Below are 20,336 nucleotides of genomic sequence, written 5' to 3' on the forward strand. Positions count from 1 at the left end.
CGTGGAATCATCTGTGTAACAGCGGGGGTTTGCAATCCCCCACACCTGCTGTTTTGCCCTGTTCCTGTCAGCACATCTGCTCAGTAGATGTTACACTAACCTACGGTCTCCCTAGAGGATCAGCAGGCCCCGTCTTGAGCCTCTTTCTAATGTCACCCTTTTTGTTGTCTAGGAAGCTGTGACAAGGTAGTTTTGCGCTACAGGACCAGCATAGAGTTGGGGAGCTTACCAAGCCAAGCCAGGGGGATCCAGTCTCCCATCCTGCCCTGTCCTTTCGGCTTCACTCAGGCAGGAAACTGAACAAGTGTTTATACAGGATGACTCTGGTATTTTTCACAGACCCTCTTTTCCCCACCCTCCTGGAACCAATATAATCAAATATCTAAAGATGGATGATTTTTTTCTGCTCAAGTAAAAAATATTCACATACACACATGCACAGACACATACACCCACAGTGAGGACAGACCAGTGATGGGTGGTGGAGGCTTTCTGGCTTGCTTTAAAGCAAAACCACCTTTGGGGGTCTGATTTCACTACCATTGTCCATTACTAGGGAGGGAAAAGAAAAGGAGGAAGCTGGCCTTTCAGATAAACAGTCTAATGTTCACCTGTAGTAGCAGAATAAACACGCAGAGCACTCTCTCCTGACCTAATTGGTCAGAATCATTTTCCTGCTCACTCATAGGATCAGCTACACCCTGGTCCCCACATGTGGGTGTTCAGTAAAATCTTTTACGGGACCACTAAAGGACATAGATCTAGTGACTACAAAGTTCTCTTGTCTGTCTGACACATGTTTATGAAACATTCTTCCTCTCTTCTGCTGGCAACAGGATCATTCACACACTCACACAGAGAGACACATACACCACATACACACAGACCCACACTCACATAAACACTCACACATTCATACACACACACACAGACATACACATACACACAGACACACACACAGACATGTACACAACATACACACAGATACATATCACACACACACACATACACATAGTACATGCACAACAGACACACAACATACACCCCCCGCAGAGACATACACACACACACATATAGACACACATACTTACAGATACTCACCCCCCCAGAGAACACACACACATAAAAACTCACACACACTCACATACACACCACACACACACAGCCTCCTCTTTCTTCCCCTTCTTTTCTTCCTCTCCTTTCAGTGCTGAGAGTCGACCCCAGGGCCTGTACATACTGGGCAAGGATTAAGCTACATCCCCAGTCCTTCTCATACATTTCCTAGGCTGACTGGAGTTAGTTCTTTAGCTTAGGCCTTGAGCTTTTAATCCTCCTGCCTTGGCCTCCCATATAGCTGTGGTTTCAGGGATGTGCTGCCACACCTAGCTGATTCAGAGGGAGCTGGTGCCACAGGAATTACACACCACTGAAAGCAAGAAGGGGGCAGGGGGATGGCTCAGTTGGTCAAATCGTGCTGTGAAGATTTGAGGTCAGACCATGTATGTAAAAACTGGGTGTGGTTACATCATGCCTGAAATTCTGTTGCTGGAGAGACAGAGGCAGGGGGATTGCTGGATTGCTGAAGCTTATTATCCAGCTAGTTTTGCTGAATTGACAAACTCTATGTTCAATGAAAATAAATTTTCTTGATTCAGAAAATAAAGTAGGAAGTGATGGAGGAAGACACTTGACATTGACCTCTCTCTTTATATGCATGTGCACACACACAAGGTCTTTCAGGATGATTAAGTGAAGTAAAAACACACCCCACTGTGTGGCTCATAGTAGGCACTAGGTCAGATGGTCACTTCCTTCAGGTTAAAGCTGGGGACCATGCTTTACACACACACCATATCTGTGATTTATGTTAGATGTAGGTGGGGGTAATTTCAGAATGCAGTTTTGGGATCAACCATCTTGTCTCAGAATCTGTAGGCAAGGCATTCTTTTTAAGTTCTTTGCTTAAATTCTATACATTCTAAGATTTGTCAACCACTGGATTTGATTCAATGTTTTCAAATAGGATGATTGTATGAGGATGGTGTGCTGCTGAGGATTGTTTTTTTCCTAAAGAAACCAACTTGATCCAAGGAAACGAAGAGTGGTTTGGTACATTTGTTCATAAAACTCCAAACACAGGGTCAAGTCTAGTGCTGGCTAGACTCAGGGAGCCCAAGATTCACATTTGTAATCCCAATATTCAGGAGCCTGTGGCATGTGGAGTGCTACAATTTAAAGGCCAGCCAGCCTGGGCTACACAATGATTTCTAGTATAGCTGATGCTTCTGTATGAGACCCTGTCTCAAAAACAAAAACAAAATGACTTTCTATATCTCCTCCTTGTCCTGACTCTCTCATCTCCAAGCTGGATTCAGCTGTGTTCTTACTTTGTCTTCATGCTAGGTGTGCTCAGTGATAGGGCCATTTCTCTCTCTCTTATGAGAAGAGGTCCTGGGGTGATACCATGTTGTTCCAGCTTGGCTCACAAGCTGTTGTAGTGCACTAACCTCTGAGCCTTCCAGCCACTGTCTTCATCAGAGAAGCTGTGATGGCTTTGGAGGGACCCCAGAAATCAGGTCTGTAGACCGATGGCTGTCTCTCAAAGAAAAAGGAGCTGGGGAGTGTCACAGAATTGTCATCTGACATCCCAGCTGCTCTTCCTTCATCTGCTGGCCAGTCACATCTAACTCTACCATCATCGCACGTGGCCTTGTGGTCTTGGAGCATCAGGGTATGTGGCCTGTGGGAGGTTAGTGGAGAGGAAGACACACGTGTGCACCATGCTGGATGAGGCGTTCTGGCGGTGGAGCTGCTCTGAGCTCACTCACACTCCTGCAACCCTCACCTACACTCCTTAAGTGAGCCCTATACACTCACTGGTTTCCCACGATGCACTTTAGTTTGTCGATGCTTTTGTGTAAGGACATTTCTTGTTCCCCAAAGTTGCTGTAACATCTGCCCACCACTGAACCAGAGGCTTTTCTTATTTTGTAATTGTGCTGTGTGTGTGTGTGTGTGTGTGTGTGTGTGTGCGCGCGCACACACACACATTTCAAGAACTCACTGATGGACAGCTAGTAGATAATAAATATTGGCTATGTCACATGACCTTTATCTAATTTTAATGAAAGATTAGGAAGCATTGAAGATGCACTTTTTTTTGTACCTCAAGAGTACATAAAATAGACATAGGCTGAGTTTTTTTCTCATAAACACTTTCTCATTCCACAAAGTGAGTAATTTAAAATGAAGAATATTTTCCTCAGGCTTCATCCAATTCTTTTTTATTTTGGTTGTTATTTGTTTTTTTGTATTTTTTGAGACAGAATGTCTCACTTGGCCTAGTACTCACTGATTGGGGTGGGCTGTCCAGCCAGGGAGGAGGGATCTGCCTGTGTCCACGTCCACAGTGCTAGGAATGCAAGAGTGCCAGCACACCAGGCTTCTCTCCATAGGCCCTGGAGGATGGGCTGCTTGGCAAGCACAGTCCTAAGTGAGTGATCACCCAGTTTTATTTCTTTCCTTTCAAAGTGCATCACTCCAGGCTCTGCTCTGACAGCACGTCTCACGGTCTACTCTGCAGCCAGAGTGGAGTCCCTCTGACTCTTCTCTAAGAATCTTGTGATGACACTTGAAGCTGTTCGTCAGCCTGCCTGTTTTTCCCATGTCAGGAGCTTTAGCATCACATCTGCAAAGTCTCTTTCACTAGGTAAAATATTTTAGGTATTAAAACCTAGATGCCTACTAGGGAGCCAGTACTCACTACTCTGCTTCCCTGCATCCATCATACTAAACATATGAACATACTAAACAGCAGAGTCATACTAAACATATGAACATACTAAACAGGAGAATACCCCGTTTCTCCTACCACAGCGTTACTGTTTGAAGATGGCGTGCCTCCCACATGTGATGAATGCTCTGTCTGCAATTGTCAGGACTGTTAGGGCTGAGTTCTAGAAAGCCTAGGAGGTGAGGCTTAGCTGAAGGAAGTAGATCAGTGGAGGCGGGGACTTTGAAAGTCTACCAGGTTCCCATCTCATCCTTTGCTTCCTCTCTGCCATGAAGTGAAGGACCTCCTCTGCCACATGATCTTGCTACAGTCATGCCCTACTCAGGTGCATGGGGCAAATAACCATGACCCAAAACCTCTGAAATAGTGAGAAAAATACTCTTTTATTCTTTAATTTGTTTGTGTACATGTCTGTGTGTGCACACGTGTGCACACTCACGTGGAGTTGACCTTAAGCACCTTCCTTAATTCCTCTGCACCTCAGTTTTTGAGACACTGAAGCTCACTGCCTGGGTGAACTGACTGACCAGCAGGCCCTCGGGATTTTTCTATCACTGCCTGCCCGGCACTGGGAATTCATGCCCAGTTTTTATGTGGGTACTAGGAATGTGAGCTCAGGTCCTCACGCTTACGTGGTAACACTTTATTCCAGGGCCATCTCTCCAGCTCTCAATTTGTTGTTGTGAACCATCCTCTCACAGTGGTGAAAGGCTAACACACAGCATGCACTTCATAAAGTACAGGTGTCTCTTCTGGCCTGGGACTGGCTAGGTATTCAACATTCTTTCTTTCTCAGGGAATACAAGAAAACTACATTTCCTGCTCTCCTTTCTTCTCAGATTTGTGCAGTGTGGTTGAGTAATGGAATATGATAAGGAGGATGCCTTTCACTTCCAGACTTGAGGTCAAAGGACCTTGCTTGATCCTTCATATTCTTGCCTTCTTCCATGCAGTTTGAAGCAAGAGACTTTAAGATGATGTAGTCATCATTTGTTGTTTAGGCCACTGAGAGTTTGGAGTTGTTTATCAAGGCACATGACATAGGTCGCCTAACACAGCTGGTTTGTATTTTATTACCAGCTGACCTCAATCCTGGCATGTTCACTTGGCACCAAGAGCTAAGTGAACGTACAGTGAAGGCTTGCTAAGTACGTGAAAGGCAATTGGATTTGGGGGTGAGGAGATAAAGAAAGGTGATAGAGTAAGGCCAGGGAGACTTGAAATTGTCATAAAGAAGTGATGAGAGCTGGAACTGCAGTAGAGGCAACAGAAAGGGAAAGACTGGCAAGAGAAGGGAAGGTGATGGGAAAAAAGAAGGAAAAGGGGGGGAGGGGAGAGGATTGAAAAGGGGGAGGTGGAGGGAATTGAAGTTTTGATAAATATTTACAGAGAATTATATGAATTTGGTGACTGGGAGACGTTAAGACACTGTGGCATCCAAGACCTCCCTATGCCTAGGACACATGCAAGGATATTTATTAGTGCTCAAAATTTTCTAATATAGAAAGATTTCATACTTTTGCAAAAACATGGCAATTGTCTTTCTGAGTCTGGCTTACTTTGTTTAACTTCTACTTCTGCCCATTTTCCTGTAACTGAGAACTCCAGTGATCAGGGAGCCTTGGGGGTATGAAGAGTGTGGTAGTGGCAGGGTTTTGCTGTATAAGAGGCTGGTCCTGGAAACATTACAGTCATTCACACATATGCAGGCTGTCTGGCTTGCATTGGCAAACAACCTGGGGCAGCAGTGAAGCAAGGCCTGTTCTAAGTTTGGGTCTCAATAGAACTTGTGTGCCTTTTCAAAGCCTGCCCAGCCATCTTGGGGCAAAGCTTCTCTGAGTAAAAAGGCCTCATGAGATGAAGAAAAGCTCTCCTATCTGAACACTATGCCAGGCCAAGAAATACCCATTAGCCTGGCTATGTGCAACAAGTGAGTCCATCTGAGTCCTCAAAGCTATCTTGGCAAGACCAATCCAAGGTCCAACACACAGAACTGTTCATGCAGCAGGAGTAATCTATCTCCTGCAAGCCTGAGGAGACTTGTTAAATGTTCACCATTTAACAAAGAACTAACTGGTAATCTGTAAGGAGCCTGGAATTACACAGCTATGAGGGTTTCCTCTTATCTCATTTCTGGGGACACAACCCATTATTTTATTGATCTCTAAACCTATTTTGACTTCATGAAACAGTTGGAGGGACTTAAATCATTCAGATAATTGCTTGTGATTTAGTGGCCAGGATCTGCCTACAATGAACAGAATTTGGGCTCGTTCAACTTCAGTTAACAGTTTTACTAATATTTCCATATTGATGTTTTTCTTAAGACTAGGCAAACTCACAGAGCCTAATCCATGAGGCCCAGGTCTCAGTGAAAGACTCTGCCTTGAATAAAAAAAAAAAAAGTGAGAGCCTGGGAGGGCTCAGTCGTTAGAATGCCGGTCACAGAAATCTGAGGAGTGGAGTTTGGGTCTCCTGGGCTCACATAAATGCTGGGTAGGTGGATGGCCTGACCACAGTTCTTGCTCTTGGGATGCAAAGAGACCCCCTGAGCAAGCTGCCTAGCCAGACTAGACTGACTGGGAGCTGTGGGCTTACCTGTGAGACAGGCCTCAATTAAGTTGGAGAGAGTCCCAACATCAGCTTCAGGCCTCCATACATAATTTCTGTGTGTGTGTGTGTGTTTGTGTGTGTGTGTGTGTGTGTGTGTGTGTATACACACCTGCTCATGCATGGATGTACATGAAAACACATAAAAAGAATTTAAAAACCACTCATACATTTGTACCAACCCTGATAAACACAACACTAATTTCTGTCACCTTCCACAGATATGAACTGTGGCATGAACACAATGTGCAACAACCCAAAGCAGGTGCTTCCCGAGCACATCTCAGTAGACTTACCTCTGTCTTGTAGGGACCAGTGGGAACCTCCACACATGTCAGCATTGTGCTTTTGGCTTGTGTCTACTGTAGTTGTTCTTACTCTACTCCTGAAAACGCTGATATACATTAATTGATGGCTGCTCCAATGTCAACAGCCCTCTCCTATCCACCGGAGCTAAATATCCATTTAACAAATAGTTTTTAAAACCAGCATACAAAGTAATGGGTTTCACCACATCAATTTTTATTCAAATCCTTGCTAATTCTCCTCCCCACATGCTCTTTTCTATAGGCCTATAAACTTGACCCCTATTTCTGCTTGGATTCAGCTATGCCACTATGTCCAGTGCAAAATGAAAGGGTTCAGCCATTTGCTCAAAAATTTCTCTGAAGCTGGACATGTCAGAGCGCATGTGCCATCCCAGCCCATGGGACACTGAGGCAGGAAGTTTAAAGCCAACTAGAACTACACAGAGAATCGATGTCTCACCCTGTCATCATTTCTAATTTCAAAAGACATCTGCAGGGCCTTAAAGTAAATGTGGTATCACTTTGAGCACAGAGGTCTACCTTTGGAAGCCTGCCCTGGCTCTGTACTGTATGCCTCCCCTCTAGAGACTGTGTAGTACTGAGGGAAAGGCCAGTCTCTGCCTCTTTGAGTGCATACAGCTGAGGCACCCTGCAGCCCTCACATGTTAAAGAGCCTCTTTAAGTACTGCAGAGTCTCCACTTGCCATACCTGACATTACACGAAGCAACTAGGGGCCGGGCATTCATGGAGAGAGATGTCACTCTTTGTTTCCTCTTTTTCCTTCCTTCCTTCCTTCCTTCCTTCCTTCCTTCCTTCCTTCCTTCCTTTCTTTCTTTCTTTCTTTCTTTCTTTCTTTCTTTCTTTCTTTCTTTCTGTAATAGGGTCTTGATATAGTCCAGACTGACCCTGAACTCATGATCTTGCTTCAGCCTACTGAGTGTTCAGATTGCAGCCATGTGCCTAGAGAGACATCATTACCCTGGTCTGGTAAAAAACCAAAGCTTGGAGAGAGTGAGAAACTTACTTGAAGGCAGAAGCTTAGAGCCAGCCTGTGCTATGTAATAAAACCTCACTGGCCCCCACACAAATCTCTTCAAATGTCAACCAGGAAGAGCTGAGATTTTAACATAGGCACAACACTACAATCATGGTCTTTAACTGGTTTTAATTTTGACCCCCAGTTGATATTTGGCAATGTCTATCAAAATTTTAGTTGTTATAATAGTGGGTGAGGGTTAGGGATCCTGCCAATTATCCCCCAGTGCACATAATGTCCTCATGAAACAGGTGTGCACACTCCCCAATAACAGTAGTGCTGAGACCAGGAAACCCAGTCTGAATTAAGCTACCCCCTCTTCAGCCTCAGGTTTCAGTACCAGATACTCTCATTTCTTTTCTTATAAATACTACACTGGGTTTGTTTTTCTTAGATTGACTTTACATTAGTGAATTTAAAATAATCAACTATACTCTAACATTTCTGCCTATGAATTCATCTGGAGGATGTGCTTCTTTCTAACGCATATTGAAACAAATAAGACACTTTTGACAAATGGTGTGTCTACGGCGGGGCACCACCCCCAGCGCAGAGGAGCCACGCTATTGACCTACTTCCCTTCTGTGATGCTGCTTTACCTCTCCAGACATGGAGAATAAAATCCGTCAAATGTGTGCTTCTGGAAGCAGGCAAAGCTTGCTAGCGTTTGCCTCTGTGTCATCTCTCCCTTTTTTCTCCCTCAAGGCTAACAGTTGCCTGGAAACCTCTTTGAAACCTTAAAAGCCACCTGATGAGGGAGATTAACAAACAACCCATTCAGACAAGGGCCACAGTGCATATAATTTAATTTGTTGCAGGGCTTATGAACACTGGTTTTAAGGTGGTCCCAGGCAGCCCCCACCCTTCCCTCCTTAGTTGTTGGCTGGCACAACTGCATGCTTGCTGCTGAAGGTACTGCAGCCTGATAACTGAGGCCAGAGCAAAGGATATTCTTCTTTAGATAGTGAAAGGGTTCGTGCCCTAAAACTGTAGCATCATCTTCATCTCTTTCATAGAAAAAAAAAGCTTTTATTAAAGGGCTATGTTTTTCCTTGTGATGTGTTCACGTGGATTTGTTTCTGCAGTGGTTTGGGGTAGAGAATCAATGTGATTCTTCTTTATCCACAAACTTGCCAGGTGTTTCAGTGAGTAACTCTATAACCTGCCTCCCCCCTCCCCCAATATAGAAGCCTTAAAAGAAATACCCTGTTAGTCATGTGTGCCAAATAGTCATATCCCCAATCAGGAGGTAGTGGCTATACTTGCTAACTTGTCATGTCCAGAGAAAATGGACATTTCCTCCCCAAATTCAAGAGTGAAAAGAACAAAAAAGATTTTCCTCAATATTTTTCAAAGGCTTGGCTCATGGGCTGAGGCAATCCCAGCAGTCACAGGCACAGTTACAGCCACTGCAGACAGAAAGAGAACTGAGTCAGAGAAAAGCTCCTGGGGAAGGGGCGGAGGTGGAGGTTCTTCCAAGAAAAAGGAAGGCAGGGTGGATTTCAGTCTGCTTCCTTCTGAAGCGCAGCTCCTGCAGTTTTCTTGTGGCATACAGGGGGCAGTCTCTGTTAATTAAAGCTGGAAGCAGCAGCCAGAGAGTCAAAAGTTGTCAAGACAGAGACTTGCAGAGACCAAAGGCAGATCTTGAAGTGGACTTTCCTGTCCAGATTTTGTCCAAGGTATTTAAAAATCATGTTTCAAGGTCTCTTAAATCCTCCCCCCTCACATCTTGCAATAGTGTATGTGAAAGACAGACAGAGAAAGACACACACACACACACACACACACACACACACACAGAGAGAGAGAGAGAGAGAGAGAGAGAGAGAGAGAGAGAGAGAGAGAGAGAGAGAGAAAACCTGCTTTTCTGTGAGGTCATTCGCTGTAAAGGAGTCCCTGATGCTGGTGAGGGTTGGTGAGCACTGCGGAGGTGATGAGCAGGGATGAAGATGGCAGCAGACCACACAGTAGCTGGGCAGGTTATCCCAGCCTTGGCCTTACCACCGGCTGGACAGAGCTCACAGAGATCACAACTTCTTGATCCTAGGACGTCTCTAGAAGGTCCTTCCCAGGCCCCCGTGTAGTTATCTGCCAACCTCAGAGAAGTCACAATGGATGAAACTCTGTCCCTCCTAGTTTTGAGTATTCCTTTTCTCCTTTTGCCCTTAATGATTGTTTTCTGTCTCTCCCCCACCCCAATGTGTATGTGTGTGCTCTATGTGTGTGTGTCTCTATGTGCTTTAAGTGTGTGTGTGTTCTATGTGTGTGTGCCTATGTGCTCTGTGTGTGTCTATGTGCTCTAAGTGTGTGCATGTGTGCCTATGTGCTCTGTGTGTGTCTATGTGCTCTGTGTGTGTGCATGTGTGCCTATGTGCTCTGTGTGTGTCTATGTGCTCTAAGTGTGTGCATGTGTGCCTATGTGCTCTGTGTGTGTCTATGTGCTCTGTGTGTGTGCATGTGTGCCTATGTGCTCTGTGTGTGTCTATGTGCTCTAAGTGTGTGCATGTGTGTCTATGTGCTCTGTGTGTGTCTATGTGCTCTAAGTGTGTGCATGTGTGTCTATGTGCTCTAAGTGTGTGCATGTGTGTCTATGTGCTCTGTGTGTGCATGTGTGCCTATGTGCTCTGTGTGTGCATGTGTGCCTATGTGCTCTAAGTGTGTGCATGTGTGTCTATGTGCTCTAAGTGTGTGCATGTGTGCCTATGTGCTCTGTGTGTGCCTATGTGCTCTGTGTGTGCATGTGTGCCTATGTGCTCTGTGTGTGCATGTGTGCCTATGTGCTCTGTGTGTGTCTATGTGCTCTGTGTGTGCATGTGTGCCTATGTGCTCTGTGTGTGTCTATGTGCTCTGAGTGTGCCTATGTGCTCTGTGTGTGCATGTGTGCCTATGTGCTCTGTGTGTGTCTATGTGCTCTGTGTGTGCCTATGTGCTCTGTGTGTGCATGTGTGCCTATGTGCTCTGTGTGTGTCTATGTGCTCTGTGTGTGCATGTGTGCTCTGTGTGTGCATATTCCTCTCGGTTTGGGTGCACACACACGTGTTCCAGTGCCTGTTGAGGTCAAATGACAACTCCAAGTGTCACTCCTTAAGACCTTAATTTTTAAAAAGATTTATCTTTTTACGTGTTTGTCTGTGTGAATTTATGTGTACCAAGTGCATGCAGTTTACTGTGGAGGCCAGAGAGTGTCATATATTCCACTACTGGACCTGCATGTGAGTGAAAGTCACTTGCTATGGGTGCTAAGGACCAAAGCTAAGTCCTCTGCAGGAGCAGTGAAGGCTCTCCACTGCTGTCTCTCCAGCCTCTCACCGTGTCTGAAGAGCCACAGAAGCTTAGACCAGCGGGCCGCAAGTCCCAGGGATCTGCCTGTCTCCACTTCCCCGTAAATGCCACCATGTTCTGCGTTCTCACATTGGTTCTAGGGATTAAACTCCCGTCCTCATACTTTCATGACAAACACTTCACTATTCATGATTTGTTAAAACCTTAATTAACTAAACAACTAGCTAACATAGTTCATAAGCAGTTTTTATCTCTGTGCTGTGGAACACAAATGAGCAAGGCTCTTTTTGGTCATATCATTTACATGGCAGTGTTTGGAGACATTAAAAATGTAAATATATAATAAATGTAGGTTGGGCGTGTGTTAGGAAGCAGCTACGCCAGGGGCTCTGGAAGCAGATCTCTTGGGTCAAGTGTTAACTCCAGCATTCACTCCACAAACCACCCTGGGTAGCCCAATCAGTTTCTCCACTTTCCCGCTGGGAAGATAATATTTATTAAGAGGCAGAAGGTCCAGGGGGCCATTGTGCTCAGCGGTTCCTCCACAAGCCCCCAGGTTGCCTGGTACTCAGTAGACATTGATTTTTAATAAAAGCAAGCTGAGGGGCTATGCTGACAGCCACAGATAAATGTCAGCTGCCATCAACTCCCACACCAATGCTTGTGTTCGTGGGCCGGACAGGGTGGTGGCGGGTGTGGGTGGCCAGTGTGACAGATATGCCTCCCCCCTTATTTCTGTGATCCTGTTGTGAGGACGCTGATGAATTGGCAGTTCTCACCCTTCCAGGTGGGGGATGGTTGGAGTACAGTCTAAGGCAGCGGGTCTTGGCTTTAAGACCGGGTATGGTCTAACAAGGTGGCCCTGGGCTGCATTTGTAAATCTTGCTTATTCAAATGGAGCAGGAGCCTAGCCAAACTCTTTGATTTGGAGAAAACTTTCCACACGGTCCCAATAAACCCTCCCACAATTTTCCAATTAAGGGGCTCCCAGCATAGCATTTTAGATGTGACCCAACTTCTTGGTCCTTTGAAAATGTCCTCCAAAAGACCTGCAGCTGGAGCCGAGGAGAGGAGAGCAGTGAAAGCACTGTTCCGCTGTCCATCACCCAGCCTGCTGCAAAGAGCATACTTAGTTAATAGAATTAAAAACAAACGCCAGGGCATATGGAAATACAAATTTAGCTTTTCAGCTTTGATGTGAATCCTGTTCTAGGTGCTACTGAAATCAAATCCAAGCGAGGACAGGAAGAAGTGGGGGAAATGGGAGAGGGCCTATGGTGGTCTCTGAGGAATCGGCCAGGGGAAAGGGAGGAAGAACGCGCAGATTTGGAAAGGCTGAAAGAGATGCTGGGAGTCTAGGAAGCGAGCTCGGTGAGGATGTCGGGAAAGGGGGCTTCGTGGGGACAGGGGACAGCCTGCTCTGGAGACTGTCGCGCTAGCTGCAGGAACGACAGGGTGGCTGAGGATGAGTGCCCAGGCCTTGCGCTGCGCCAAAACTGCCGGCGCAGAGGCGGCTCCGCGGTGTGCCCTCCTGTGGAGCTCAGCGAACGCTGCGGGGGCGAAGAGACAGAAAGCTGTGGGTCCCAGGGGCTAGGCGAGGTCCTAGGAGAGACCTTCCAGGATGAACCGCTGGCTACCTCCCCAGACCCTCCGGCGTCTTCAGTGAGTTCCCAAGCCCCTATCCTGGGATGCTCACCACAGTCCAGGGTCTTGACACTTCACCCACCTTCCCAGTTTAGCCTTTGTCTTCTCTGTTCAGGGACATCCCGGGCTTGCGCCAAGCAGAAGGGCGCATCCCTAGGAAGGGCAAAGGCTGTTCCCGCACGCCAGGGAGGTGGAAGAAGATCCTGTCTACAGTGCTTCTAGTGTGTCTTAAGAGTGAGCAAGCCATCTAGTCTGTCCCGATTCTCCTAGAGTCACCCCTTGCGTGATCGACAGATTGCAACCGCAGCTCCTGCGCACGCACTCCTAGGGGGGGAAAAGCCGCGGGCGGAGCCACCTCTGAGCCTTTGCTTGGGGTGAGCCGCACCTTTCTCCCCAGAGGTGCCGGAGGTCCCGGCCGCGGTTCTCTTCACCTGCCCGGAAATCCGAGCTGCTCTTCCGAGCCTGGCGGCTGCGGAGCTCACTGCTCCTACCGGAGCGGTCTCTGAAAGCCCCCCACTCGCCCCCGCCCGCCCGCCCGCCCGCCCGAGTCACCTCTTCCCGCGCCCCCGCCCCTTTCGAGCTCGCGCTCGCCCTCCCCCTCACTCCTCCTCTATCCGCCCTCCTCCCCTCCCCCTCCCCTAAGGCCCTCCCTTCATTCCACAAGTGTCGCTTCGCTCTCTCCAGCGCACTTGGCGAGCTGGCGAGGTGAAGAGCATCCTGCGAGCGAGCGGACGTGGGGAGCCGAGCCCCGGGCGGCGGGCGGAGGGGAGTTACGGACACACCGACTCTCCCTTGCTCTCCGCCTCCGCCTCTCCCGGTGGCCGGCAGGACCTGCACCCCGCGCTGGCCCCCGCTCCGGCTCCGTCCCCGCCCGGCCCCGGCGCGCTCCTCCCCGGCCGGCCCCCTTCCTCGGCGCGCGGCGCGCTGGAGGCGAAGGCAGGCTGAGCCCAGCGCAGTGGCCGCCGACCACCGAGCGCCCCGCGCAGCCTCCCTGCATGTGCGGCCAGCGACGGCCCGCAGCCCCCGCCAGCAGCCTCGGCAGCTTCGGCCGCGCGTCCAGAGGCGGCGGCAGAGGCTCCAGCGGCGACCGAGCGCTCCAGCCCGGGCTGGGAGACACGATGCGCCGAGTCCTCCGGCTGCTCCTCGGCTGCTTCCTCACCGAGCTGTGCGCCCGCATGTGCCGGGCGCAGGAGCGAGCTGGGCACGGGCAGCTGGCGCAACTGGGCGGCGTGCTGCTGCTCACGGGGGGCAACCGCTCCGGGGCCGCCTCCGGAGAGGCCGGCGAGGGAGTCGGAAGCTCGGACGCGCCACCGACTCGGGCGCCCACGCCGGACTCCTGTCGGGGCTACTTCGATGTCATGGGCCAGTGGGACCCGCCGTTCAACTGCAGCTCGGGCGACTTCATCTTCTGCTGCGGGACTTGTGGCTTCCGGTTCTGCTGCACGTTTAAGAAGCGGCGGCTGAACCAGAGCACCTGTACCAACTACGACACGCCGCTCTGGCTCAACACTGGCAAGCCCCCAGCGCGGAAGGACGACCCCCTGCACGACCCCACCAAGGACAAGACCAACCTGATCGTCTACATCATCTGCGGGGTGGTGGCTGTCATGGTGCTTGTGGGCATCTTCACCAAGCTAGGGCTGGAGAAAGCGCACCGGCCCCAAAGGGAACACATGTCCAGGTGGGATGCCCCCTCTTCGCCCTCCTCTCTGGGTCCGCTTACCTTTCCCTCCCATCCCCAGCATCCCCCAGCCACCGTTCCCTTCATCCCAAGGTCTCCGATTGGGAATGTCACCCAGGACGACAACTTTCCCTTGCAGCAGGGAGCAGAGGTTCTGGGCTCAGCGCAGGTGGGGGTGAACGTTGACTGTGAAAGGGGAAGGTCTCTTTTCGCCTCGCCCACCTGCTGTCTTCTCGCTAGAGGTGGTGGTGGGAGTTGAGACACACAACCGGGTCTTCAAACTCTTGGGTTTTGGGAAGAGGATCCATTTATTCTAGATGCTCCGCTCTAGGTAAACAGAGTCAGGCGAACCTGAGAGGAAGTGAGGTGGGGGGGGGGGCGTGTGTGAGCCCTCATGCGCGTGTGTGATGGAGGAGGTAGGGAAGGAGGGAGGAAAAGAGTGAGTGCTTCCTGCAACTCGTACACTAGCGAAAATGAAGCAAAGGTTAGGCAGAGTGCGCGGAGGGGGCGAGAACAAAAGCCTCCTTCCCCAGAGCGTTGAGGGCCCTTGATTGGAACCTCATCCCCTCCTCGTTCCTTTTCTTCTTCACCATCTATCCCTCTCCGTGGTGCAGCCATCACAGCGCTGAGCGCCTTGCCTGGGTTGGAGCTGACTCCAAGGCCCCCTCCACCCTTCAAGCACCTTGATTCGCCAACTTTGCCTTTCGCTCTATTCATTATGCAAGTCCCAACCCTGGGAAAGTCGCAGCAGATGGGAGAAAGCATTTGGGGATTAATGGAGCTATTTGCCTTTTTGTTTAACCCCTCCCCCAAGTGTCAGAATTGATTCCCAGAACTCAGTAACTTTGGAGGTGAAGGATGCGGACTGGAGCCCAGGACCCAGGGGAGAAATGAGGGATTAAGGTGAGGTCTGGGCAAGAGAGATGCAAAGAGAGCTACTGCGGCCAGCTGACAGCGGGATGGCTGGAGCAAAAGCCCAACTGACTTTGAGTCTAGGCATTGAAGTGACTGCACTCTCTTCACTCTGCATCCCCACCTCTACGAAGGGGGGTGTGTGTGAGCGAACGCGCACGTGTGCAAGCGACCCAGGTACATGTCTAAAAATCTGAACAAAGAGACCCACCAAAAATAGGCGAAGGAACATCATCACCTCACTAGTAATTGTTTTCTATTTATATGAGGAAGAGTATCCGATGAATTTTTCTTTTCTCGGAGATAAGGGGTCTGGAGGGGAAGGTGGGGAAGTTCTGATCAGTTTGGGTTAGTGGAGAGTGGTGATTTCTTGGAGGCAGGAAATATAGGCCCCCAGGGCATTCAGGAAACCCGAACCAGAACCAGCCTCCCTCCTGCTCCCCAAGGTTCACTGTCACCTGACTCAGGATAGAAGAGCCGTGTCCCAGGAAGTCTCCTGATAGTGTCAGGGCGAGAGAGGATTGGATGTAGGTCTGTGACAGGTGTGTTGCCAGAGACAGCCAGCTTGCTGAAATCTCCTTCAGGCCTTTTTGCTAAGTTCTCAACACTCCCTTTTTGGGAATTGGTGGGGAGAGGAGCAGGCCTGTAGGGAGATGGAGCTACAGCTTCAGGCTCCTTTAGACTGGTACCCTGGTCAAAGCAGCTCTCATTGATGCTCAGGGGCTCAGTGGGAACCCTGCTTCCCTGTCCTAACCCCTCCTCTCAGGCAGCTCTTTTGGAGGTATTGACTGGAGTTTTTCTACAGGTTCTAGGCAAGATCTGTTTGGAGGCAGCATCTAGGAGTGCCCAGTGCTGGGTGGCAGAGCCTTACCTCAGGCTCTCCCTGTAAGCATTCAGGGATTCCAGAATGCAGAGGAAGTGCTTGGCCTTGGCAAGGGAGAAGCCTTGATTGTGTCACTGGCAGCTTCTTAGGTTCAAGCTGGCTGCTCTTTGACACCACCTGTATTGCTGACAGTCCCTGTTGCTAGGGGTCCCACCTTTGACTTTAAATTAGAATGTGGAGTGGGAGCCAAGTACTATTGGGCTGGCAAAGCTCTCTAGATGATTCTAATGCTCATCCAAACACTGAGAAGGAAAAGAAGGCACACCTGCTGAGCACAGGGCTGGGTGCTGGGCACTGTGAGGTGTGTGTGTGTGAAAACTCAGTTCTCACAGCTAGCTTATGACACAGCTGTGTTTTTTTTTTAAATATTTATTTTTTATATTAATCAAAGGTTATTTACCTTCTATCCCAGCCGTAGCCCCCTCCCTCATCCCTCCTAATCCCACCCTCCCTCATCTTCTCCCTGCTCCTTTCCAAATCCAAGTCCACTAACAGGAGAGGACCTCCTTCCCCTCCATGTGACCCTAGTTTATCAAGTCTCTTCAGGACTGGCTGCAATGTCCTCTTCTGTGGCCTGGCAAGGCTGCTCCTCCCTCATGGGAGGGGGGCACAGCTGCTTTTTTAATTCCCTGTTTACATAGGAGAAAATCATGGCACGGGTGAAGTGGCTTTGCTCAAAGTCACTCAATTAGAAGAAAATTGTGACATCAAAGTACTGGGTCTAACTCATTTGTACCTGAGTGAGATGTTTTCTGGTCCAGTCAGGATCTGGGGAACTTCCCACAGTACAGAGTTTTCCATTCTTGCTATGGGGATTGAGACTCAGTATGTTTGGAGTGGGCCCAGCACTCTCTTTCAGTGAATTTGAGATCTGGGAGAAACACTGGCCTTTAGTTTGGGAATATTTTACGAAGAAAGGAGTTTAATTCAAGAGAAAAGTGGAGGGCTGTGTGACTCTTTTTGCATTCGGTAGCTTGTTTTCCCCACTTGATTGACCTTTCTGTGGTACTCAGGTTGCCCCAGGTCCCTCCGAATGCATCACATGCTGCTTATGTCCTTAATCATGTGGAGCCCAGTGTGGCAACTGGCTGATGGTGGCAATTTGCCTGATGGTGCTAACAGATCCTTCAGCCCGGACCAGTGCGCCAAGCTTAGCAAAGAGGCTGGTCTGAGGGTAGGCACATTCCGGGTGATGGTAACCTGCCAGGTACAGCCTCTTAGTGTTTGCCAGGAGCTCAGGGATGTGGAAAGGGGCATCGGTCTCATCTTTTCCTGGGAAGCACCTTGTCAAGGGCATGCAGGTGGCAGCGTTCCTCTGCACACTTTATCCCAGTGACTAGGAAACTTGTGTTTTTCGATGGAGGCTCCCAGCATGTCAGAATGCACGTTTGGAGTCCTTGGCGTTTGGTCTGCTTCCCTCTGGGCAGAGGAGGATGGAGAAGAAAGAGAAGGATAGCTACCAGGAGGGGTGGGGAGAACCCATGCTGTCTTGTAAGGACTAGGGAGATGGCTCAGTGGGGGAGAGTTCTGCTGTGCAAGCATGAGGACCTGGGTTCAAATCCCAGCGCCCACATAAAAAGCCACACCAGTGGTGAATGTCTGTAGTCCTAGTGTTAGAAGTGTTAGCCAGTTGGTGAGCTCCAGGTTCGGTGAAATACCCTGTTCCCAAACTTAAGGTGGAGAGCAGTAGAACAGGGCTTCAGACACTGATCTCTGATTTCCACATGTCTCCCCACAGTCAAATGCACTCCTCCTAAGTATACAATGCTGTAGAGGGGGAGAAAGAGGGAGGGAGAAGGAGAACTGTGGAGCCACCTCCCCAGCATCATGACAGTAGCCACAGGCAGTCCCTGTTTACCGGAGGTGTGACTGCAATGGTGGCTAACTATGGCCAGCAAAGCTCCTGAATAGTTATCTTTTGGTTCTGCATAGTGTTACTGTTTATGTCTCTTAAAAGTTTTCTGTGTATTGTTTTTGAGATAGAGTTTGATTATATGGCCTAGGCTGGCCTCCAACTCGTGATCTTCTCACTCCAGGTTCCCAGGGAATGGGTTTGTAAGTGTGTGCCACCATAAGTTTCTACTGGAGAAAATTTAAACATGCAAAAACCTTGAAGGGAATGCAATGACCTGTAGAACATCCTTAGCCTGAATCAGGATCTGTCACCCTTGGCACTGTTTACACTCAGGGATGGGTAGTGACTTCTGTGGTTGGAGCTGCCTTGCACATTGTAGGGTGTCTGGCAGTATTCTGGCCCTCTACCCACTAAGTCGATGACACCCCCACACCTGCCATGATAGTAGAAATTGTCACTAGACACTCAGTTGACAGAAGGGAGTAAAATCTCCCTGCTGAGAAGCACCAATCTTGATTAAATCAGCTTTACACTTTTGTCAAATTTGCTTCATTGTTATGCTTTCTTTCTATTTCTTTTTCCTTGTCTCTCCCTTCCCTTCATTTCCTTTCCCTCCCCCTCCTTCTTCCTTTCTTTCCTCTCTTTTTTTCCTTCCTTTCTCCCTCTTCTTCATTCTTGTCTCCTTTCTGCCTGTCCTTCTTGCTTCCTTCTTCTCATCCCACACCCACCTCCAGCTGAACCATTTGAAAATAAGTTGTAGACACCCCATTCAGTCCCCACATACTTACAGCATGGGTCTCCTAAGAACAACATTTCCCCACACAATACAATTCCATGATCATAACTTACAAAGAGAACAAAAATGCCACACTGTCATTATGTGTCCAATCATATCAAAGTATCCTTCTTGCACCATAAATGTCCTTCAGAGTTGGGCTTTCAGTCTGGATCTGGCAAAGAGGTGCTGCTGTATTTGGCTGTCAAGTCTCTTCCACCCCTAATATCCATGCTATTTTAAAAGCAACTTCAAGTCAGTAGCTAGTATTGAAAAAACTGGACTTCTCAGAATTCCAGTCTCTAATTTCCCGACCAGTCTGGGAGATTTGTAACCCTGCATCTGGAGTTTTCACCTAGCAACCACTGTTTGTGCCAGGTGGTGACCTTCCCCCTTAGACAGGGATTTTTGGTCTATCTCAGTCACTGACTGCCCTCCCAACTCCCTTACCATGTCACCTGTAGACCCTGGGGAGTCATGAATGACACATGTCCCCAGTAGAATAGCGAAGTCTCTTTGGGCGACCGTGGGAAGGCTGCTTCACACTTCAGATATTCCAGTTCTCAGCTGCAGGTTGAGAATTTGCTGCGAAACAGACGTGGAAAGCGAATGTCAGAGGTCCTATCTGGAGTCACTAGCTAGTATCCTTCTCACTGGAATGCTTCCTCTTGTCCACCGAAGGGGGTGACATTGCAGCTCGGACCCCAATGCCCAGTCTGCTCTGTGACAGTCTAAGCTCTGATCACGGGAAGCTGGCGGACTCTGAGCAGGAAGGCTGGCTTGTGCATGATTAGATTACATGTACTGCAAAGTGCTGTCTGGGGGATGTCGAAGAACCAACCCGTGTTAGATTTGCAATTTTGCCACAAGCTTATGTGCAAATTCTCATTTAATTTCACACCCCTCCCCCACAAGGTAGCTTCTGTGACAGTCTGCCATTTACGGAGGCACAGACTGCTTTCCAAGAGAGTGAACACACACCCAGTGAGCTAGAGGAGACTGACTTTAAACCCAGACAGCCTGAAGCAGGAAGCGGGTTCTTGGTCTCGAGGCTGCGCTGCGCTGCGCTGGAGTATGGACCCGTAAGGACCCCTACCTAGTCTTCCCGGATCCCAAAGAGATGCTCAATGCCCTGAAGACAGCAGTGTGCACTAGGGCCTGTTCTGGGAGTCCGTGTGAGATCAAGTCAAGGAATGTTTTATGTACCTTCCCTGGCAGGGTTAGACTTCTGGTGGAAACACTGGGGAGGCAACCTTGAGGGCAGAAGCATATGTTTGAAGCTCTCTCCACTTGAAGCCAGTTGGAAACACATGTTGTTTTTCCCACCTTCAAACATAATAAAAAAAATCCAAGCCAGTAAAAAATAAATCCATGTGGGCAAATGACATAGCAGTGTCCTGTGTGATTTTGAAAAATATGTTAGAACAGCCATAATTCTTCATAAAGACATGATATCAAGTGGCAAATGCCCCCTTGCACTGGCCTTTTCTGTGATCTCCCAACACCCCTTCTGATCTGCTCATCTTTCTGAGCATCTGTGGTTATTATGAGGTTTC

General features: G+C 48.8%; 1 protein-coding gene across 2 annotated transcripts in view; it reads left to right on the forward strand.

The window, feature by feature from the left end:
• The first annotated feature begins 13,348 nt into the window (after window positions 1-13,348).
• Window positions 13,349-20,336, forward strand: part of Shisa9 (shisa family member 9) — a 310,878-nt gene continuing 303,890 nt past the window's right edge. The window contains exon 1 of one of the 2 annotated variants that reach the window (XM_060364201.1): window positions 13,349-14,355. In XM_060364201.1, the coding sequence (XP_060220184.1) occupies window positions 13,670-14,355 (686 nt within the window). In that variant the 5' untranslated portion in view covers window positions 13,349-13,669. The remainder of the gene's footprint in view (window positions 14,356-20,336) is intronic. The other variant, XM_060364202.1, reaches the window with a different exon arrangement.

The sequence above is a fragment of the Meriones unguiculatus genome, chromosome 11 (genome assembly GCF_030254825.1).
Source record: "Meriones unguiculatus strain TT.TT164.6M chromosome 11, Bangor_MerUng_6.1, whole genome shotgun sequence".
NCBI lineage: Eukaryota > Metazoa > Chordata > Mammalia > Rodentia > Muridae > Meriones > Meriones unguiculatus.